Genomic DNA, 23,339 nt, shown 5'->3' on the forward strand with positions numbered 1-23,339 from the left:
TTTCCCAAAATCTCAAACTATTTCTATAATCTGTAAAGTAACAAGCATCAGATTAACATGCTGGGTTGAAGAGTACAATATTTCCCTCTGAAATGTACATTTTGCTTCTTATAGCTTGTTGTTTTTAATACTTGTGTTATTGATTTTACTTTTTTTTTTTTTGCAAAGCAGGTAGAGCTACATTTCATGTATGAAAGGTGCTGTACAAATAAAGTTTATCATTATTATTATACTATAAGTATCAGTAGTAGTATAAAATGCTAACAGAAAAGACACTTAAGTAGCTACAGAACTTGAATAAATGTCCTTTGTTTGTAGCCAGAATAAATTCACAAAGACAACATAAAATAGAGGACAATAATTCCAATAATTTATTAAAGCATAAGTTTGTAAAGCCAGTTACAAATAAAAAAAGAACAACACACATATCTCTCTCTTTCTCTTTTTTTTTAAACGAGCACTATGTTTTACTATGTAATCATGATAATAAGCATAACAGAAGATAAGAACGGGCCCCACTCTGGCCGCCTGCGGCTGATAACAGGACCCCTTGTGATGAAGTTGCCCTTTGAAACCGATTTGTGATCAGATATTTTAATATCTCACTTCAGTTAATTGCTCTCTTTAGCAAACACGCCGATCACATTTCAGAAACTGCGGGGCAACTTCTTCCTACTCAGTGTAATATCAGTGACAGACAGAACCATAGATGTAGAATAATTAGAACAGACAGCTCCAGGTTCCTCGTCAATTATGGCTTATGGATTACTTCCTCCAGTTCTCCCCTCATTTTAGCCAAAACTAAAATAACCGAAAGTTCAAACTAGAACCTGTGAGTGAGTTCTGCTTATTCTGACTCTATAGGCAGGATCCCAGTGGGCTGTGTGTATGCAGCCAGAGCCACAGCTACCATTGAGGACACTGAGGTCATGTCCTTGGTATTTTGTTAAGGAATGCTTGGCATTTTAGCAAAGATAGTAAAGGTAGTTTACGTTCTATAATGGAGGATATATACTTGGACACTTTAACAGGCTGATTCCAGTATTTTTAGACTAAATATATGTAAATTTGACTACTTACAGGCCAAAATGTTGTAATGTGGGGGAGGTTTTAAATCAGTATTTCAACCATGTTGAGAAATAAGATCTTCAGACAAGAATGAGAAATCCAATCTGATTTTCTACAGGATAGGGGTTCTGTTGGGGGTTGAGTGTTCTGGACTCATGACCTCAGTGTTTCTAAAATCCTGGCTGCAGCCCTGGACATGGCACTCCAGATAGACAACAGACAATTTCACGCTGAAAGGCAGCAAACCAAAGTGTTTTAAGGGCAAATATTGAAATTATTGACACAGAAAGTAGTTTAGGCTTTCACTAAACCAAATAACGGGACCATGTTTTGATATTAGACAGTATTTTTCTTTGTAATGTGAGTATTAACGGGGGAAACATTTTGGGTATAAAGTGTTACACATGAGGGATGCTGCCATCTACCTGTAGTGCCACAAAGTCAGGTGAAATTGACAGAACAGTGACTTCACTTTCACTCCAAACACACACACACACACACACACACACACACACACACACAGCAGTGATGACTGTCAGCATCCCCAGCGCACAAACCATTTCTGAGTCCATATCCTCACAGTGCCTTATCTGCTCCTCTTACACTGAGACTGAAAAAATCCAGTATATCTTGAATACATTATCCTCCCAAACAGGCCTTGCAATACATACAGTACAATAAGAAATAAATAACCCTCAACCCTCCCGTGATATCCCATGCTTTTCCCTTTAACTCACGATCACAACACCATTCTTTGCAAAGGTTAGTCATGTAAATACGTCTTTTTTTCAACGAATACACTCAGTAAAAACACTTCTCTTTTCTCATTTCCCTTTTCTTTCCAAACTGTTTGGGTTACACCATAAATACACTCACACACACACAGCAGCATTCCCACAGCACTTCAGGGTGGTTAAGATAGCAGGGGGCATACAGTAATAATAGTAGTATCAATAATAAAAGTCACATGTTCATAAACAGGTTGGAAACACAGACAAACTGGAGCTCTTATGCATTATTGTTCAAGTCACTGATCTCAGTAAAGAAAAAAAAAGTGAGAATAGCATGAGCAGACAAGGATATACAGTATTTCATGGCTCCAATTAACGCTGCAACAACGATTAATTTATCCAAACACCGTGAAAACATGACCACCAATCATAGCAGCCAGTCTCATTGTGGTCTGTGTTTTTACTATGAATTCTTATTTCTCTGTGAGTCACATTAATGGCACAGCCAGTGAACGATGTAGAGTATTGGCATCATATTCAGACATACAGTGGTCATTATTAACACCATTCACTTGCATGTATTTTACACAAGAGGTGTCACATTGCATTTAATATGGCATCTATATACTGTACAGTGCAGTGGCCACCGGAAATTCAATAAGTCTTATAATGTGTGATATACAGTACAAAACGATACATGTTGGTTCAGCTTATGTGTACATGTATGTGAATATACATTAGATATATGTACTGTGTGTTATATGTAGACATAGATAGTTTTATTTCGTACTATTCTGGTTGATAATGTTTTCTTTGTAGAGCCAGGTGAGGCCGTTAACCATGCACAGACTCTCCGTGTCGAGCTTAACACGAGCAGAGAGCCTCCAAAAAGCAAAACCTCTGCTCTTTTTTCTCAAGAATATCCATTTGATATTGTTCAGAAATATTTAAAGCCACTTCCTTTGGCTGTGTTTTCTTCTTTAGGCCACATGGTGGCACTGACGAGTGAGCAAGTGAATTCAATGTTGGGCAGAGGGTTCATTTCCCCCTTTTGTAGCCCTGAAGAAGAATCATCAGAGTCCTTTTTCTCAGTCACAAACAGATGTGATACAGCAGATGTTACAGATAAAACGACAGAGAGAGAACGACAGAGAGAAAGCAAGCAAGAACAAGAACTCTGCATCAATAACTTAATACCAAACAAAGATGCAACAGGAGTGAGGACACGAGAAGAGAAAGAGAGAGACTCTGAAATTAGAGGAGTGAGAAATAAACAGATTTAGCTGAAAAAGTGTGGCTTTCTTCTGTCTGGCAGTGCACTGGGCGAGAAAAAGGGGAGTCACCTGGGATAGACAGACTGGGCGGCTGAGTTGTGCTTGTTATAACTGAGTTTTGTCCGGAAAGGAAAGCAGAGAGACGTCTGGAGTGTGTTTGAACATCTACATGCAGGATTACAACAGGGGGTTATGTATGTGAAAGGACTGTCCCAAAATACAGGTTGTTTTTTTTTTTTGTCATGCTGATTTCTGAACAGATCCCTTATCCCCCATCCCAAGTGAAACCCAGGCCAGTAGAGTGTGCGTTTGGCTGTAGTGTCCACTTCTCTTATCTTTTAGCTTTTCCCCATTCGATCGAAGATGCTCGTCCACCACCCTTGATTCAACCTTGAGGATTAGCTGGTTGGTGCGACTGCCGTTATCAAAATCAACCAACCGATGCAGGGGGCTGAGGCATCTGTTGCCACCGAATGAACCGAGTGCTCTGAATGGTTGTTGGCAATCACCTGACCCAGGAACTGGCGACACTGGTCACTGACATGATGCTGCAGCGTTTCTTCACCATCATGTTAATGTAGGCCCTCATGATCTTGGTAATCTCCCCAACCTGAAGACAGAGGAGAGTAAATGAATACGTGTCCTGACCTGGCTGTGCGTTTATGTATGATAAAGTGATTAATTTTGGGGGGCAAAATTAAAGGGGTAAGCAATTTTATATAATTATATAATTGTATTTAATATAATTATAAGAAACAGATCAAAAGACAGGTCAAAGACTTTGACCAAAAGACTTTTAGCGCTGCGTTACAACTAGAAAAAAAGTGGCTTGCATGGTGTGTTGTCCAATCACGGAAATTTAATGTGTTCCAACACTGGGAGGCAGGGTGAAATCATAGAGGGGGAAAGATATGAATCAATCAAACATGGGGCCAAAAGTGCACATGTTCAGACACTCTCTCCTGGAAAGCATTCATGGTGTTGCACTTGGGTGTCGACTTCAAGGGGAGTAGTTATATAGATATGCACATCATGCAAATGCTGTCAGAAAACAGCATCCATGAAAGAAGGGCTAACGCCTACACTTTTGCTCCATGCCACAAAAGTTTAACAGTCTCTTTACTTGGATCGTCATCAGGTCAGAATTGCACTCTTGCACGCTGTTCATGTGAAAGTGACAGGAATAGTTGTATGAAGCATGAATAAAGAGAACTTGAGCGAGATGCTCTGAAGCTATTCAACCATCGGACAAGCGGCTCTGAAAACCCTGGATCCTACACTTCCCATAATGCATCTCAATAGCATCTTTTGACCTTTTTGACATAAAGGTTATTTCCACTAACTTCAAAAAGGCTTCGTTCAGAATGCAATGCAAAGTCCTTCCCAATTTGAGAAATATTTCAAACCAGACAAAACAAACAAGAAAACACAGATTATGATGGCTGTTTTTTTTTTTACCATTTTGATAAAAAGATAAAAAATTTAAAAAAACACCTGCACACTGACTCACAATTATGAAAATAATGAAAATAATTGTCAATTGCAAATATAAAGGGTAAATAAAAAAGAATGAGCTCTCACCAGCGGTGTCTCAAAGAACATCTCCCTTTCATCCACGATGATCTTGTAGGTGCAGGACTGTGAGGCCCCAAAGAAGGTGATGTGTTCGTACTGGAAGGTCTCCAGTGGCTTGGGTTCCCCTCGTTTATACACTGACACGTTGTCAGCGCTCACACTCAGCCACAGATCATGAGGGAACCCACCCTCTTTACACTACAGAGACAGAGGAAACAGAAGAGAAGAGGGCAGGGAAAAGAACAGGTTACTTGTCAGGTATTTGCAGAAATCTCTGAAATCCATAATTTTCTCTATTATTTTCTCACCTCCACATCAAACAGAGTCGATCCATATCCAGGCCACTCCTTAATAATGCTCATGTATTTAAGCATGGCCTGATGCTGAGGCATGCCCTGCAGCCGAGTCCACTTCTCCAGGACACTGGTCCGTGTGGCGGACGTCTCCTCCTTCACCCACATCTCCAGCATCTGCTCCTCCTCCACCTGCAGCACCATATATCAGCCAATCAGTGATGAATACTCTGTCAAAGTAGCAGTTAGTTATTCCAACAGTCAGACAGCAATCCAGTTTGGTGGGAGGTCCCTCTGTTATATAGTAAACCAAACCAAACTTGACTGAGCTTATGAGAATTCAGCAGAGTGTAGTGATCCATCACGTCTGACATATCACACTGTGCCATCACATGGCAACTATGGGATGAAAAAAGACGGCTCTTGGACCAGATATCATATAACAAATTCAGAATAAGTGTTTCCATGTAGACTATTATAAAATTATGAATCACACATTTGAAGACTAAGACCTCCTGAGCTTCCACAAAGTCAATATCTTTACAATATTTACCTCCACTTCAGGGAAAACTTGCAAAAATTTGAATTTAGCTAGTTTTATTTTATGTGTTGACAATGCTTCTATTTTTTTCAAAAAAATTTTACCTGTGCGTTTTAGCTATTTAGCAAGAACACAGTTTAACAGTTTATTTCCATACCATATGACAATGAATTCATGAAATATGCTTCAGTAGTGTAATTTTTTTTACTGCCAGTGTTGCATCGAAGCTTAAAAAAGTCTGTACTTTATATTGAAAAGTAGTTAGGTGTAATACAAAGTAACCACTGACCTTCTGCTTCTTCAGTGATCCAGTCTTGAAGCTTCTCCTCAGGGTCCCATCCAGGAAGCTCGGGGTCTTTCGTTTCTCTATTGCGATGGGGACACCTCCCTGTCCTCCTACTGTCCCCTTCCCGTCTCCTGTTCCTCCTGCTCCACCTCCCCCAGCTCCACCTGCCACCCCCACACCCGGCTTGGTGGAGTGGAGGATGCGATTGCGGAGACGTCCTATTGGATAAACGTTTCCAAGGCTCCACCCAGCCCGACCTGCCCCGTCACCATGGAGATACTGCAGCCGTAAAGCGGCCAGGTGCTGCAAAGTCTCCTCTGAGGCCGGGAAGTGACCACTTATCAAAGACTCATGCGCCTGAGAGAAAAAGGTAACAGTAGGACAGTTCCTCTAAACGGCCTCTAATATAAATATGAGCAGTTAATAACTGATTCCTATTTGCGAATGACAACCACTAACACTGTTGTGATGCAGTGCAAAGCTCACCTGCTCAAACATAAATGCAAACTCCACTCCTTCTTTTGGCATGCTCTCTACATCCAGGAAGCAGTAGAGCTTGAAGTAGAGTTTCCATTCTCCTTCCTCCTCTTCCTCTTCACTGCCCGCCAGTCTGGAAAAAAGTAGTAGTATAGATCAAAACGAACCCAACATACTCTTAAAAGCAACACAAGCTAGTAGGAAATCACTCTAAATTAGTATTTAGACCATTTGATAATCAGGGCCACCAAACATCTGGCAGCAGTAAAAACAGAAACTGAGATACCTTTCAAACTTAGCCAGGACATCGGCTACAATCACTCTGCTCTCCAAAGCTCGGTCTGTGCAGGCGTTGTGTTCGAACAGAGAGAACAGGTTCTTGCTCTCCTCCATGGCCAAACCTCTGATCAGCTTCTCCACAACCTGCAGCAGCAACACAAAAACACGGAGCAACCATTCATTTGACTGAGAGGAGGACTTGTCGGTATGTTTGTTTCTGTGTGTCAATGCGCACCTCTCCAGCTGTGGTGTGTGAATTGATGGAGATCTTGCAGGAGCCTCCCCCATGGCAGTAGACAGTGGTGCTCATTTCCTGTCTCACCAGCAAGGCGGCGATCTCCTCCTGAGAGGGAACAAACTCACGAGTCTTGGTCTTCTTCAGGGACTCCCCGATGAAAGTGGCGTAGCGCTCGATGTCTGTGCTGGGAAAGCGCTCGCGTACCCTGAATCAGATCATATTACCCATTTATAACATATTTATTCCATGACTGATTAAAAAAGCTCAATAATTCAGACACACACACCTCTTGAGGTGGAAGCGGAGGTATCTGAGAATGGCTCGACTGGGTAGGAAGGTGCAGCTCATGCAGGTGAGCAGATGCCAGTGTGCTCGATTGGCTGGACTGTTAGGCTGAGGCACATGATTGGTCTGCTTGATCACCTGAGAATATACCTGAAAAACAGCATAAAAGATGTCAAATTACTGCAGAAACGTTATGATGGAAAAAACTCTGAGACTAACTTTAAGAATAAAGAAGTGTATAAAGAATTTGCAGGTAATACTAGTATAAAAAACATCCAGGAACACTTGTAGAACTTCTAATATCATTACTACAGTGTCATTTTTAGGACACAACCTTTTGTCGTTGCTTCCAGCGTGTGGGACATTTTCACAAAGCTCATGCTACACACCACTGTTCCTGATATTTTCTGTTGAGAAGAGGGTAAAGGAGACTTGTCTTGACAGATAAAGTACCTCGTCCCTGAGAGGGCGCAGGTCCTGGCAGGTCTGCAGGATGCCCTGAATGATGGGCACCGTGTCTGCCAGCGTCTCCATCTCCTGCAGTGAGTTGAAAACACGCACTGCCTCATCCTGCAGACTGGCGTAGCCCTGCTGCCTTTGTACTGCACACAGACAAAGATAAAAAGAAAAGACAAAGGTGAGCAAAAAAAAAAATGCAGTTGATCGTTGATGCTAAAGATGGCAGTAATAAGAGTTATGACACCGCAAAGATGATGCCAGTATGAGAGGTTCAGAGTAATATAAAAATATACTAGAACTGATATTCAGCCACTCAGTCAGTGTTAAATCTATGTGTAGAGGTCTGTGACAGGGCATCAAACAGAGCCAAGTATCATAAACATCTGTCTATGGTACTTCACCCTCTTAGTTAGTTATCAATTCAGTGGAAGGTATGGGATAATTAACACAGTTGGCTTTATGAGCACATACAGCTGAAGTGAAAGGTCTAGTTTTAACCTGCAGAGGGCAGTAATATGTATGAACATACTTTTCAGTATGCACAATTTGTGAAAGAAAAAGAGAATAAGAAAGAGGGTAAAGCTTAAAATTCACACCTGTGATATTTGTCAGCAGTAAAGTGCCTCAGTGCCCAAATGCCCATTAAAACTGCAATCATGTGGAAGTATATCAGAGCTCACGGGGACGAGCTTTACTCAAATACAAATACTGTACGTGGCACAGTCCAGCACAGATTGTTTTGCTAGAGCACGTTTAGGATCAAACATACAGTTCTATACAGTTACAGTCAAAGGACAGTAAAAAAAACACACATTCAGGAGCTGTGCAGAGTAATTGATTAATAAAGCATGTTATCTAGAAACACAAAGGTGTACTGTACATGAAAAAGACACAAGATGAAATCAGTGAAATGTGTCTGTCTTATATAGTTTTAATGAATGGAACATATGTTTCAAAACATTTGATAAAAGGATGATAATATTGTGATCTCTTTCAGCTTCCTGTTTTTCACTGCAATAGCGTTGTGTTGGACTTTGTCTTGTACCTTTATTTACTCTGGAAAGCCGGTTCATTTCTGTTTCTTCATTCGTGCACAGGTGACATCAATGAAGGTTTGCATTTAATGACAGACATATATTTATTATTCTATTTGTTTGTTTGTTTGTCAAGATGTAAACATGCAAGCAAGAATGTTAATTTACATCCATAGTCCACAGGCAGGTAGCAAAACAGAAACATTACAATCAGACATTATCAATGTGAGATATTATTCTAATCAGTCCAAATTTTATATGAATACATTGTTCACATTACATGATAATTATCTGTGGAGGTTCCACCATAACTTTGTAGTGTTTGGAGATAAATAATAATTAGCTGAATCCAGCTTGGCCATTTGTCTGATGATTATTGCCAGTCCTAAATGTGTACATGTGGGTTATGTGTACTGTGTGTTGGCATATTTCAGACATGCGACACACTTGTTTAGTACCTGGAGATGCGTGAATGTGCACTTAAGACCACAAGTGTGGGTACTGGGACAGACGCAGGGTTGAGTGTTGAGTTTATTAGTGTTACTCACGGCTGGTGACCTCTCCATAAGGGAGTGGCAGTAGAGGGGAGTGAAGAGGATGCTGGGTGTATCTGAGGATGGGGTTCCTCCTGTACATCTGCTCCACGATTTCTGGGTTCACGCTGTTCTCCTGAGAGCACGCAAAGATATCAAATTCAGCTTAGGAGTGAGTTTATGGTAATGAATTTGAAAATAACGCTGGGAGTGCGCCTGTGTGTGTGTTTTACCTTGATGTCTCTGATGAGCTGCAGAGTTGGAGTTTCTATGGGAGTCTTGCTGTCAATGACTCCCTGTATGGCTGCTGTCCACCTCATGGCCTCGTTCAGCATCTTGGTGTAGAGGCGGTAGGAGTGCTTCCTCCCATACACGATGATGTTCCAGTAACCTGTGAAAACATTTATTAGAGCTATTACCTGAAAAATGAAAAAAAAAAATGATTACCACCAAGGGGATACTTAAGTTTTAGAACAGAGGTATAATTATTTTCCTTTATTTAGTTTAATGAGATCCAGTTACGGAACATTTTTCATGTATATGAATGTAAAACCAGAATTATCTCTTTACATGTAGTCTCAAACCTCCCATGTCTAATCCCTGATTAAAGCTGCCCTCCCTGCCTTTTCCCTTCATCCGTCTTTCCTCACCTGTCTCCCTGTGCACTCGTTCGTCTGGCTGAATGATGGAGCAGAGGGAGTTAAGGACCAGAGTTCCCATCTTGGAGGAGTTTCGCTCTGAGCTCTTGTAGTAATCCAAGGAGTTGTGGGTCAAAACAAACCAGCGCTTCTTCAGCTTCAGGGAGGTGCTCTTAGCGTTCGTCTTCATCTCCTTTTGGAGCCAGCCTGAAAGACGGCAGGACAGGTAGAGAGAAGGGAGGGAAAAAATGTACTAAATGTAATGTGTCTTATTACAGTAACACAAGTGCTGGACAAGAATTGGACAATAACTGGACATTGTTGTGGCTTATAACATTCAGACCTCTCCTCTATCTTACAAAAATCTTGCTAATGCTTAGTGCATGTAAAGGTTTACACATATCTCACCTCTGACGAGGAACTCCTGCCCGTCTATCCTGGCGTCTCCTTTGGGTTTCTGCAGCAGACTGATCCAGTGATGCATCTCCTCCGGTGTGTCGCTGTTGCAGTGGATCACACGGTTGGCCGTGATGATGACGAAGGAGTTGGGCCTGCAAAGGTCAAATGATGAAGAAAATCCACCTTCAGATATATATAAGGGTTTCATGAATGGATAGTGGATGGATGGTGGTGGGTTTCCAGTTTTCCATGTGTGAGAAACAAAGAGATAAAAGGTGTGTTGTGTGCCACATGTTCACATTTAATTTTTAAAAAGTTGAACTTTGAATTGCAAGCTATAGTCACATTGCATCATGGTCTACTATGGTCATCTACTGACACTAAACCCAGAGGATAGATTGCATTTTCTACAATGGATTTTTCCATGTATGCTTGGAGAACATCAGAAATCAGCTCAATTGTTTAAAAAGAGCGTTTCCCTTCATTTTGGAGGAACTAGCACCAAAACCATCATCTTCATCTTCTGCTCTAAAATTCAATAAATTTGAATGTGAACATAAAATGGTCTTGGCTATGATTGATCCAACTCACCGATCAGGGTTGTCTGAAGCACAAACAGAGTCAATCAGCCCCACATCAAGAGTTCCCTAAAGGACGAAAGGTGAGCATGAATTAGTTGAGCACTATTGTAATTACAAAGTGATCTAACACAGTGCAAAGAGAACTTAACTTTAGGGAGACACTTTTAAAATCAGGTCAGATGAGGTCAGAAAATGTACAGTAGAAGCCATAATATTGTTAAAAAGTGGTTGTTATCTTGTTTTAGAGACTGACCACAGCGTTCTTCGGGTTGGCCTGTTCATGGGACATCTCCAGCAGCTGTTCAGGAGTGCACACACGCACTTTACTGAGCACATTAAACCACCCACTGCACAGGAGGACACAATTAGAAATTAGAATATAGGAGTCTACTCAGGTAAAAACAGTAACTTGTTGGTGTTTTCTACAAACTAACTAAAGTCTCCACCACACCTTGCATCTTCTGGCGACTCGGCAAACACCTGATAGGTCCTCTCATCGGTCACAATGTTCAGAGCGTTCTCCTTTTCGTGATTATCCACGATCTCCCTGTAAAAACACAACCAGTACACACGTCTGAGAGGTGCAGCTGTTTCTCTAGAATGCAGTGAATGAGGGATTGTGTGTGACTTTTGACACTGAAGCATCCTTGAAATCTTACTTGGCGGCTCGGATGTCGATGGTTCCCTTCAGCTTCTCCTCACTGTCGTTGTCGTAGTACATCAGCTTGCTGTCCCTCAGGACAAACCAGCGCATCTTCCAGTTTCTGAGGTAGAATGAGGCACAATGAAAAAAAAGCCAAGCCAACCCACCATAGACATTATAAAAGTTGCTGAGACTCTATAAGTGATGCATATTGACTCCATTTCTATCTGGAATACTGTACTGTACATACACGTATACAAGGGTGGAAGTAACTATACACAAAATCTATGTTAGCGCAATGTATTGATTTTACATACAATTATATTGATATTACTATCTGATTTCCCTTTCAGTTCATACATATCACACATTCATAGGGACAACTTCCAGGACCTCTATGGAAATAAGTTATATTGAATTTTTGTGTTTTTATCCTTGTTTGCAAGATTGTTTTCTCATTTTGTGAATATCTGGAACATTGTGTTACGTGTAGGTTGTTTATGATGAACAAGACCAAACCAAAAAAAGCATCAAACAAAGTCCAGTTTTGTGAGAAGCAACACTGTGACTTTTACTGATCAGCTCTTTTACTTTTTTGAAGTGATTATGAGACTTGAGAAGTAAAATCTCACTAAAGTCCCAGTACATCGGCTTGAGAAGGACACTGAAGTCCTCCAGCACTGCAGAGGGTTTAAAGCAGTGAGTTAGACATACATATGAACACCTCAAGACAGACAGACACACAGGGGCTTATTCATCCAAGACAGATGGTCACTCACACACTGTCCTCCAAGTACAAGACAGTCTTTCTAACTATCAAGCCACCATGCATCCACAAGCCAAACTGTTTATTTCATGCATCATGTCATTGCTCTTACATGAAAATACAATTTTAAAGAGTTTAAGAAAATAAGTGCTTTTAGTTGGATTAATGTGTATTTTAAACGGAACTTTTAGTACTTTTCAAAGGATTTTAAAGCTTTGTAGGATGTTATTAACCCATGGGCAACTACATTCAAGGTAATTTAATTAGCATGCAGGCTACACTCAGTAGCAACTACAACAACCTCCGTGACAGAGTGGAAAGCCCTCCTCCCTTCTTGTAGAGCCAGCCAGACTTTAGAGACTCTTGTTTGGACCGGAACCACATGAAGGTTTCATCCTTCAGCACACACCAGCGCCTCCTCCACGGGATCATCAGACCAGCTGAAGGAGCAGAGAGTAGAATCACCGTCATAAAAGTACATAGAAAATAAAATTCAAGAGGCAGAGATGATGTAAACCCACCCTTCATGTAGAGGTAGCCGTGGAAATATGGTGGTCCATTTCCATTTAGCAAGGTCACTCTGCCGTTAGTCACTTCTTCATCGGTGTCCATCATGCCATCATGCTCATCATCACTGTCTGCATACTGCAACATCAGACAATAACCTGAATTACTTTACCTAATTTGAACAAGAACATTTTTACATTATATCATCAAATTTCATAACGATGCTTGGGAAAAATTCAAAAATGTATTTATTTGCTGTTTAGCTGTTCATACATATCTGCGTGCACGCGTGTGATGATGCGTGTGAGTGTGTGTCCTCACAGAGTCAGAGCTGCCTCTGTAGGACTCGATGCTGGCATTGGTGCAGGTCGACTTCCTCGGGTGCTCCTCATCCCCTGTGACGGTGCTTCCGCGGTTGCTCCCCGATACGGAGCTGTCGTCGCCGGCAGTGACGGATCCCTCCTCCTCCTCCTGGTCGTAATCTGACTCGGTGTCGGCCGGCATGCTGTAGATCGGCTCCTCCCCGTCCACCAGGCTCTCCACCATGCTCACCTTCCTCTCCTGCTCTGGCTTGGCTCCATCTTTCTTCTCCCTGTCTCCTGGTGGATGAGGAGGAGGAGGAGGTGGTGGAGGGATAGCAGAGCCGTCTCCAGGTGGAGGAAGAGGAGGATGGGGAGGAAGTCCAGCAGCAGGAACACCGTCTGTGGGAAGAGGAGGTGGAGGAGGAGGTGCAGGAGGCACTGTCCCCTCTGCAAAAGCAGGCGGGGGAGGAGGGAGTTGAGCAAATATTTCCTGATCGATGGGAGCATCTGTCTCAGCGGGAGGAGGGAAGTCAGGCAGAGGGATGCACTCCTCTTCAGCATGAAAGCCCTCGTCTACCTCATCTTCTTTGGACGCAGCTCTGCCGACCTGTGCAGCTTTCGGAGCGCTCACCTCTGCAGCAGGCTTGGCTGCGCCTGCTCCCAAAGACGGATCCACGCCTCCGAAGTTCAGGAGGTCGATGAGTTCTGTGGCCTTGCGGGACGCCTCCTTCTTCATCCGTTTGAGCTCAGCGTCCCGGCGCAGCTGCAGCTCCTGTTTGGACGACTCACACAGCTGGGACACCTCGTCCTCCCTCTTCTTCTGCAAGCGCTCGATCTCTCGCTCCAACTGCAGGATCTCCTCCATCTGCCGGGCTTCATCCTGGAGGGGAAGAGAGGAGAGAAAGGACACCTTAAGCATGAAATAAGCTGAAAATGTCATTTTACAAAGATTTCCTCTATTCTGTAAATCCAAGGGTGGAGAATGTAACATTTGAGGTGTCTGAGGTTTTTTGTTTTTCTTTAAGGGTATTTTAAATAACGCACTGAAGTGTCAGCGTTTGTTTCTTCCACTTCCCCCTGCTCCCCTTCGCCCGTTGTCTTCTTCTCCCCCTCATCTTGCTTCTTCTGTTCTTCCTCCTTCTTCTTCTTCTCCTCTTTGAGTTTTCGGACTCGAGTGCGCGCCACCTGACCTCGCCTGTGTCTCTGCAGCACCAGCGCTGCCTTGCGTTGCTTCACAAACCGCCTGCGTTGGATGTGCTTTCTGAAGTGTTTCTGGAGGGTGACGACACTGGCGCGCATGTGCTTGAAGTGTTTCCTGTGCACAAAAACACGTAGAATACGATGAGTAAAAACAGAAGAATCATACCATTTGTAGCCATTACTGAGGTGGACCTTTGCAGTTGAACATTTAAAATGCCAGTTCCTATTATGAGGGTCTTACTTGGCAGAGAAAGTGAGAAGATGGGCTCGAATTATCATGGCAGCTTGGCGTCTGACTTCATCCCTATCTTTCTCTAAACGCTGCTCCAGAGACTCTTTCAAAAACACCTGAAGAACAACAGCGAAGGGTTATCAGGAAGACGTCTAATGTCAAGTATAGAAAACCTATTAAATGATGGATAAAGTTTATCATGTATTATTACAAGTGGTGGTTCAAAGCTGGACCAACATCATCATATCTGTCATTACAGCTGTCTAAAGTCTGAAAGTTGTTGCTAAATTTTACCTTGGTCTTGCCCAACTGCCACTCTTTCTTGGTCTTGTCATATTTGGTCAGAAGGTCTGTACTTCTCTTCTTATCATCTCCTGCTCCTGCTACTTTCTCTTTCAGAATGATCTTATACCTGGCAGGTGGAAAAGAAAGAGGGCCAAGAGTGAGAGACAACAAAAGAGAGATGTCAGCAGTATCATCCCAGAGACACACAGAGATACTCACCGAGAGAAGAAATCTTTGAAAGTTCTGCGGACGGGGAAGCCAGCACGACGGATCTTCACAGTCTCCAACATCCCAGAATACCTCAGCTGGTTCAGGACGACCTCTGGGTCAAACACACTTGGATTCTACAAGTAAAAAAACTAATATTATTTAACATTTAATTGAGACTTCATTAGGTGATTGTCAACCAGGCTGTAGAGACTGTAGTAATGTGAAGAACTGGTGGAGATGCAAGGCAGAGACAGACCTTTTCCATGTTGGGCTTAATGCAGCGAATGAAGAAAGGGTTGGACACACTCAGAGTGGCCATGAGGGCATGCAGGGAGTCCTGAGGAGACAGATTATTTTAAGCATTTCATTTCTTTCATATGCCAGTGAACACACCAACAATTTCAATAATCATTCAATAGTTTAATATATTTATTTTTTCAGAAAATTTGTACTCTTTCCAGTTTCTATTAATGTGAGGGTTTGCTGCTTCTTTCTGTTTTCTATCATCATAAAGTGAATATCTTTGGGTCTGGACTGTGCGGCACACATTACAGGACATTTAATGATGTCATCTTGGGGTCTGGAAAAATATGCAGGCCATTTTCACTAATTTCTGACATTTTTAAGACTAAGCACTTCCTTTGATCCATAACATCTGTATTCTCTCCACTCCCTGTGGCGCTGACTTGTACATCCTTTGTTATGAGTTGCTTGTTATGTTTGGTATCTAATAATTTCAAACTGTTTGCGTCACTCACCCTGAACTGGGAGCTCACTGTAGGCTTACGTCTGGCCGTTCCCATCTTCTCCTCATTGTTCCTGCTGCCGACCTTCTCAAACAGGTCATAGATGAAGTCCAGTCTGAAAGGCAACAGAAACGAAATGGATTACACATTTATATGTGATAAATTATGTCACTGGAAACATTAAAAATGGAAAAATAAAAAAAGGGAATAGAAATAGAAAAACCAACTGTAGCTGATTTTTGTTGTTAATTTGAAAGCATTTTTTCTTTTAATGACTAAAATGAAGCTATTGCTTAATGACTTATTACAGTCCCAATAAACTATTCATTTAGAGTATCTGAATGTCCTGCCTGCTGTCCTTGAGCATGTTCAGGATGTCATCTCTGAAGGTGTCTCTGTTCTTCTCCAGGATCCCTCTGACGTCATACAGGACCTGATGACGACAGACAGGGTCATCATAAATTTCCCAGACTTCACACAACAACATGTGCAGTATGCTGATGTGAGGCTGTGCATCACTCACCTCCCCGGCATAATGTTTGATCCCGAACTGGTACTCAGCAAGTCTGGGTTTGACATAGTAAGGATTTGTCTGCAAAAAGCAGGAAAATAGCACAAAAAACAAAATGTAATGTGACGTTTAATACCAGCACAGCAGCTTAACATTTTGTGAATTATGCATGAGGTGCACAAAAATGTGTAAGTGACTCACAGAGTGTCTGCTGTGCAACTTCTCCAGCAGAGTGAAGTCGGTTCCTTTGGGGAATCGACTCTCTTCATTCACTAGTGCCAACAAGCCCAGTTTCTAGGAGAGAGCGAAAAAACATCCTGTTACTGCATCAGCTTTATGAAATCAGTACCTTCGTCTAAGTCGTCAGTCCAATATTGTTAGATGAGTTTGCAGAGAGCATCTGAGGCTGGCGTCAAACACGTCCCTTAACTGACAGAGAAGTAACTTTTATTTCAACTCAAACTTTCAACCTCAAAATTGTTTGCTCAGAAAATGAAAATTATGCAAAACATTTGAAAAATGCATGGAAATATTTTACAAATGAGGTGCAAATGAGATAAGAAGTAACAGCAAATCAGTTTTTACAACTCATTTTCCACTCCTGCCTGTTTATGGGTTGGAGTTGGAAGCACTAACTGACACTGTTACAACTCTGAACACTATTTATGTTACAAGTTGCGACAAATCAGTTCCTTACTTTCTCTATAAGGTCCAGACACTCCGCATTGTCCATCCAGTCTATGGCGTCCCACTGAACGCCTTCCCTGTGGAGAGAAAACTACTAGTTTAATTAACATATATTAAGCAACCTGAATATCTCATAGTATATAATAAGTATAAGCATGTTATAAGTGTGCAATAATAATAATTATTGTTCATAATTTTGCTCATGTTGTGACAGAATTATATCATATATAAATGATTGTTTGGACTTTAAGTTTTTATTTGATCACTTTAAGTTGTATTCAATATTTTTCATATTGTTTTATTGAAGTCAGTAAACTATTTAAGTGATATGTAAGTCTTTGTTTATTCAGGCTTGTATAGATATACTTTATGTATAAGTGTACCTGTTGTACTCCAGCTGCTCCAGAGAGAAGATGTGCTTGTTGAAGTACTCCTGAAGTTTCTCGTTGGCGTAGTTGATGTTAAACTGCTCAAACCGATTCACCTGGAAGCAAAGACACATGTCTTACATACAGATCTGCATTGGGTCTGCTGGTCCTGAGAAAACAGCTTCCTGCAAAGTTCTGACCTCAAAGTTCTCAAAGCCAAAGATGTCAAGGATGCCAATGGATTTAAAGTTTTCCTTCCCTTTGACCTTCTGGTTGATCTTGAGGATGATCCAGGAGAAGCATTGGGAATATAACGCCATGGCAACAGAGTCCCGGGAATCCACGGCCTGTAAGGACGAGAAGGAAAGTGTTAGGCCGGGTGTTTGAGTGTGTCGGAGGCAGAGATCGATCAAGATGTGGGGAGAATTACTGTGTGTGTACATGTGTGTGTGCTGACCTGCTCTATGGTGAGCGGGGAGCAGATTTCCTCTCCTCGGAGGATTATGGAGCGCTGAGTCAGGACTTCAGACAGCTGGAAGGCATCCAGGCCCAACAGCTCACTGGCATTAGTGACCGCTGGAAGATGGACAAATGTGTGTTACAAGTCTGCAATACGTCTAAGTTATACTTTCCTAACACACTTTACATGAGCCGCTGTTAACTGACTTTGCTTGGTGGTGATCTGGGCTCCTCCCGCAGTCATGAACTCGATGTTTCCAAGCTGTAAGACTCCTGACAACAACTTAAACATGTCTCTGATCTCCTCCTCTGTGAACTCTAACACCTTCAGCGCCTCCTACACAGAGAAAAGCACAGGGGCAGAGATTAGGTGCAACCAACAGAAGACCTATAACACTCATAACACTGTTTAAAATTCTTTGTAGGCAAAGGTTCAGTCATCAACATCTCAGTAACTGAGAAGATAAACAGAATATAGCATGATCGCTGATTCTGCATCAAAGCACTAATTTACACAGGTATGACAAATGCTGTTTTAAGTTTCAACTGCACTAACATTTCTCTCCACATAGAAACTATTTCGACCTCAAGATGTAAAGCAAGGAAGACATTTGCCAAAATCTAACAAACCATTAAACCCAGGGGCTATAATAATATATCTAATAATATATAATTTATAATAATTTCAGTATTTTATGTTTATCTATTTCCCGGTTGCACACATCGTCTTTGGGTTTGAAATTAGGTCTCTACATCTGTCCATTTTTGAGTCATGGTTAAAAAAACACCCAAATTCAGATCAAAATTCAGATTTTTGTCCTCCAGTATATCTTTGTGTTCATACTTTTTAATGGAAATCAAATAGACTAAGAGAAGGAAAAACAACCTCATTGTCAGAGGGGCAGTTATTACCATGGTAATGCAGGAAGATCAACATCTCACAAGTTAACTAACTAGTGTGACTGGGTTACATTACTAAGTTACAGTAAGCATAGTTGGTATGTATACTTCTATTACTTATAGTGAAATGGATAAACTTTAGTTATATTTCACTTTAATCTACCTGACAAAGACTGCACACAGGAAAAAGACCAACAGAGTGAATGCAGTGACACTGACCATAACACTGTTAAATAGCTCTTTGTCATTCAGGCTCTTGTCCTTCATACATCCTGATTGGCTGAGGTAGTGGAAAGATTCAGGAGGGTCCTCCAGGAAGTAGAGGCCTGATAGAGGAGATAGACAAAGTCAGTGTGATATTAGGAAAGACGCACACTGTCATACTTAACATTATGTAGATGTAGTAGTAGTTACAGGTTCTGGTTGTGTGCATTTCCTATAGATATTTCTATAGACACTCATAATGTTCGAACATTTTTATGATTTTCCTCACTTTTATGCTCCTTGCTAGCTCCAGCCAGCAGAGCGTAGAAGATGTGGTAATTTCGTTCTCCGGGGTTTTGTCGTACTACTCGGTTCTACAGCAAAACCAAAGCAGCAAAGCCATTATTAACATTTCATTATGATTCATAATGCAAAACTGACAAATCACTCCTAACGAGTTTTAACTTGATATGGCCTGGCTGCAGATGTGGATTTGTTTACCTTTTCCAGTAAATCTGAAAGACAGAGAGTCAAGGAAACAACATTTTAACCTGAGTTCTTCACAAATATACCCCTTTAGAGCACCTGTTTATTCAATAAGAGCACATACAATGATGTAATAATAAAAGCACATATGAATTCTGGTACGTGTCATACAAATATACTTGTTTCGTATACACACATAAGGATACAGTCAATGATGCAGCCTCCCTGGATGTTGCCGCCCTCAGAGAAGTGAAGTTGGATGAATTTCCCAAAGCGACTGGAGTTGTTGTTGTAGACAGTCTTAGCATTACCAAACGCCTCCATGATTGGACTGCACAGAGAGTACAAACCTTTAGTTAGTGCTTCAGTTGTCTGTGATTATCTGTGCATGTAGTATAGAATATAGTACACTATATGCTTATGGTTATATGTATAGATGTATACATGAGTGTCCAATACAAACACAGATTATTAAACTCTATCTGAGGTTACTCAGTGGTAATTTGGTATTAATCAGCTGTAACCTTGAGACTTGCTGCTGTGAGTCCCTGAAGACTTGACTTGACTTAAGACTTAAAGACAAAATCCTTCAAGTTTTAAGGTTTTACCTGCTAAAATCATGAAACAATCAAAAACAAATAAAACCACTAGAGATTCCTATCAATCTATCTGTCTAGTTATTACGGTTATGTATTGAATGGACTTGATGTTAGTGGTGTAAAAACATGAACAGCCTGATTGCAGCCCTAGTCAGCATTCAGAGACCTTACAGACTTGCTTTTGAAGACCCATGACTTTACTTTGAGTTGTCCCTCAAGGCTTGAGACTATACTATTGTAAAACTCTTGACGTGGTCAGGAAAGTCCTTAATTGAATTATAAAATTCTTCGATTATGAAATTTGAAACTTAACATGGACATTCAGAGTTGGCCCAAAAGACCTAACACCAGCGCTGGCAGTAATAGTAAATGAACGGGGAAGTGTTTCTTCTTCTTTCTGATCACATGTACCTGCTTTGTACGATGGCCTGCTCCACTCGTGTAGTTTTTTCTGATGGAGTCCCAGCTGACTTCTGGCTCATCACCGACAGGAACTGAAGCAACAGTTTAGTGCTCTCCGTCTTCCCAGCCCCTGATTCACCACTGGAGCGCACACACACACACACACACACACACACACACACACACAAACACCAATTTAATTAAATACACTGTGACCTTCTCTGACATTCCCATATCTCAAACTGGTCTGGTTGTTTAATTGATACTGAGGTTTGATAGCTTCAACGATATTACATCAGCTCCCAGTCTATCTCAATCAGTACACGACTTTAGACTTGACTTTAGACTTTAGACTTCTTTATTTTATCCCCCATAGGGGGAAATTTTCTTGTTACAGCAGCAACAATATAAACAGGGACAGTGAAAGAAACAAAGCAATAGAAAAGACAAAAAATAGCAAATATAAATATAAATATAAATATAAATATAGATATAAATATATGGATTACACAGAGTGAGACAACGCCTGATTGTAATTGAAAGCATCACGAGGTGTCTGACCTGACTACCAGATCGAGCCAGTTAGCCGGGCAGACCAGGAGCGGCTAACCAACTTCACCCAGTGTTTGTTTTTTGTTTTTATTGGTGGAGGGATACGCTCATTGATTTTCACCACCAAGGCAGATGCAGCGTCTATTTCATCGTCTAGTTCATCTTCATCTGAAAAAACTTGTCATTTATAACACCCACTGAAAACGTGAAAACGCTAGTCCACTTCCTACAGCCATCACCTTTATCAGTGGGTATGCATAAGTGCATTAAATTTGGCTAAGCACTGGCCAGATTGCCATGAACATTGCTGAGGATATTCTGGTCTCCAAGGGTGATTCCTGAGCCTCCATCTGGTGTCACAATCAGGGAAGCAATTCCTCTCGATGAGCACTTTAGTCCGAGCTATCTGTAACATTACACTCATCTGCTTTGGTTGTTGGGTATGAGCACATGTAAACAACAAGTGGATCTGAAATTAGACCAACCAAAAATCTTAAGATTAGAATAACTGTGTTTCCTTATTATTGAGAGAGGCAGAGATAACCAAACTACAGGCTAAGCTCAACCTGAAAGGAATGGTTTAACATTTGGGGAAATATGCTTTAGAGTGAGAGGATGATGATACCACTCTCATGTCTGTACAGTAAATATGGAGCAAAAGCTGGCAACAGGTTAGCTTTGTTTCGACTGGAAACTATGGATGCTACAATTAACTATTTACCCGTTAATAAGAATTTTGACAGATTAACACTTGCAGTTAAACAGTTAACAGTTAAAAAGCAGTAAAAGATACAATATCTGATGCAATTCTTTGTGATTACACAATGCAGGACAGTCCTCAGGGCACCGAGGAATAGAAGACTCTATTCTTACATTTAATTTTCTGCAGGCTTTTGGTTTTTTTGAGCAAGGCGAGCTGTTTCCCTTTGTTTCCAGTCTACACGCTAAGCTAGCTAGGTGCCTACTGGCTTTAGCTTCATATGCAAGAGTGGCAAGTATCTTCTCATCTAACTCTGGACAATAAAGCAAATAAGACAGACTGCATTCAGAGACATAAAAAATGCATGTGTTCAACTCTCGCTAAGTAGGACAGTAGGAATTGTAAAAACTACTGTCTCGCCTAATGCATTCTGGGATAGGATGCAGGCCCCCTGCGATACAGGATTTAAGAAATGGATGGATGGATGGCTTGAGAGACAGACTGATGGATGGATAAGACATGAATTAGGGATAAGCCGGTATACTTAATTAACAAAAAGGCCTTCTCCATGGTTGAAACTGACCTTATAAGGACACACTGACTGTCATGGCGTTTCCAGATGCAGCGGTAGCATTCGTTGGCCACGGCAAAGATGTGCGGAGGGAGCTCCCCTTGATGGTGCTTGGAGTACAGGTCCACCCTCTCTGGGTCATACAGACCTGAGATCTGCTTGTAGGGGTTGACGGCTGCCAGGATGCTGCCGATATTAGTCTGAAAAGAGTCAAGAAACAATATTCAAGGTTCTGTTTCTGCATCATTATTGAACTGTTTCTTTTCTCTTCTTGTCACTTCTCTCTGTTTCAAATATACAGCTGTAAACATGCACCAACACACTTAATGTAAAAGCACTAACACACCCACTGTATGCAAACGACAAGCTCTCAGGAACACACACAGAGAATGTATATCAAAGTTTAAAACAGCCTTGTGTTGATATTAATCTGGATTGAAGGATAAGGGAACACTGCAGGGTGGAGATCTGACAGAGGGAGAGACGAGTGACAAATCACCAGAAAGCTGGGGTCAAATGGGTAAGATAATGGAGGTGGTACTCTAGATTTCTATTTTGAACTGTTTGTGCTGAAACAGTCACCTTGCTTTGTGTCCTACTGCACTAGAAACCTCAGGTCAGCATGCTTTCCATCGTGTCGTATTACAATGTCTGTGCATCTTGTGTACTACACACACATATAAAACTGAAGGACACGTATACACATAAATGCATGAACAAACAGTGACGCAGAGAGCTGACCCACACAGGGTAAATTCTTATGATCAGCTTATGGGAAATCCATGTATGGACAATATTTCATCATCTAGATTAGGTCACACCCACGGAGGCTGTTATTGGTCTGTTGTCTGGTAATCTTTCAGGTTTTCAGGCTCTCCAAATGTCTGACTTTCAGATCCTCGTAAACATGATCAAAATGTACTAGTTTTTGGTCTTGATCATAATCAGTTACTCTCAATCAAATTCATTTCTCTTGTGATGATTGAGACCATTATGGGATCTGAGAAAGACAGCAGAGCATTTCAGTGATACACTGTATTAGTGTATATATATATATGTGCATTCATGCCTGCATTTGTCATGCTTTCTAGGCATATTAGTGTGTTGCCATTCAGTTTGCCTATTTGGAGTATGGTATATGCTGTGGCAAATGGTCAGCAGCAGTATAAAGTCTGTATGATTAATAGGCTTGAACATCAACAGCTTAAAACAAAGCCACTGAAATCTTCTTTTCCTAAAGAAGAAAAGAAATGATAAAAATAAATCCCAGCAACGGGGTGAGATAATTCAACCTGTTCAAGATGTTGTTGTTTCAATA

The 23,339-nt window shown here is 41.3% G+C and overlaps 1 protein-coding gene across 1 annotated transcript in view; it reads right to left on the bottom strand.

Moving 5' to 3' along the window:
* Positions 1 to 3,578: 3,578 nt before the first annotated feature.
* Positions 3,579 to 23,339, bottom strand: part of myo10l1 (myosin X, like 1) — a 31,889-nt gene continuing 12,128 nt past the window's right edge. The window contains exons 4-43 of the mRNA XM_070842425.1: positions 22,034 to 22,221; positions 20,208 to 20,339; positions 19,404 to 19,528; positions 19,213 to 19,226; positions 19,001 to 19,085; positions 18,727 to 18,833; positions 17,815 to 17,944; positions 17,606 to 17,724; positions 17,349 to 17,495; positions 17,164 to 17,264; positions 16,791 to 16,857; positions 16,295 to 16,387; positions 16,106 to 16,174; positions 15,933 to 16,015; positions 15,595 to 15,697; positions 15,093 to 15,173; positions 14,846 to 14,970; positions 14,636 to 14,753; positions 14,351 to 14,457; positions 13,954 to 14,224; positions 12,929 to 13,789; positions 12,622 to 12,745; positions 12,399 to 12,540; positions 11,351 to 11,455; positions 11,143 to 11,238; positions 10,945 to 11,038; positions 10,702 to 10,757; positions 10,120 to 10,262; positions 9,724 to 9,918; positions 9,307 to 9,464; positions 9,089 to 9,209; positions 7,501 to 7,649; positions 7,049 to 7,197; positions 6,760 to 6,967; positions 6,532 to 6,668; positions 6,255 to 6,378; positions 5,772 to 6,125; positions 4,957 to 5,133; positions 4,655 to 4,846; positions 3,579 to 3,683 (exon numbers count right to left, since the gene is read on the bottom strand). Coding sequence (XP_070698526.1) covers positions 3,579 to 3,683; positions 4,655 to 4,846; positions 4,957 to 5,133; positions 5,772 to 6,125; positions 6,255 to 6,378; positions 6,532 to 6,668; positions 6,760 to 6,967; positions 7,049 to 7,197; positions 7,501 to 7,649; positions 9,089 to 9,209; positions 9,307 to 9,464; positions 9,724 to 9,918; positions 10,120 to 10,262; positions 10,702 to 10,757; positions 10,945 to 11,038; positions 11,143 to 11,238; positions 11,351 to 11,455; positions 12,399 to 12,540; positions 12,622 to 12,745; positions 12,929 to 13,789; positions 13,954 to 14,224; positions 14,351 to 14,457; positions 14,636 to 14,753; positions 14,846 to 14,970; positions 15,093 to 15,173; positions 15,595 to 15,697; positions 15,933 to 16,015; positions 16,106 to 16,174; positions 16,295 to 16,387; positions 16,791 to 16,857; positions 17,164 to 17,264; positions 17,349 to 17,495; positions 17,606 to 17,724; positions 17,815 to 17,944; positions 18,727 to 18,833; positions 19,001 to 19,085; positions 19,213 to 19,226; positions 19,404 to 19,528; positions 20,208 to 20,339; positions 22,034 to 22,221 — 5,955 coding nt within the window. The remainder of the gene's footprint in view (positions 3,684 to 4,654; positions 4,847 to 4,956; positions 5,134 to 5,771; positions 6,126 to 6,254; positions 6,379 to 6,531; positions 6,669 to 6,759; positions 6,968 to 7,048; positions 7,198 to 7,500; positions 7,650 to 9,088; positions 9,210 to 9,306; positions 9,465 to 9,723; positions 9,919 to 10,119; positions 10,263 to 10,701; positions 10,758 to 10,944; positions 11,039 to 11,142; positions 11,239 to 11,350; positions 11,456 to 12,398; positions 12,541 to 12,621; positions 12,746 to 12,928; positions 13,790 to 13,953; positions 14,225 to 14,350; positions 14,458 to 14,635; positions 14,754 to 14,845; positions 14,971 to 15,092; positions 15,174 to 15,594; positions 15,698 to 15,932; positions 16,016 to 16,105; positions 16,175 to 16,294; positions 16,388 to 16,790; positions 16,858 to 17,163; positions 17,265 to 17,348; positions 17,496 to 17,605; positions 17,725 to 17,814; positions 17,945 to 18,726; positions 18,834 to 19,000; positions 19,086 to 19,212; positions 19,227 to 19,403; positions 19,529 to 20,207; positions 20,340 to 22,033; positions 22,222 to 23,339) is intronic.

This window comes from Pempheris klunzingeri, chromosome 13 (assembly GCF_042242105.1).
Source record: "Pempheris klunzingeri isolate RE-2024b chromosome 13, fPemKlu1.hap1, whole genome shotgun sequence".
In the NCBI taxonomy this organism is placed as follows: Eukaryota; Metazoa; Chordata; class Actinopteri; order Acropomatiformes; family Pempheridae; genus Pempheris; species Pempheris klunzingeri.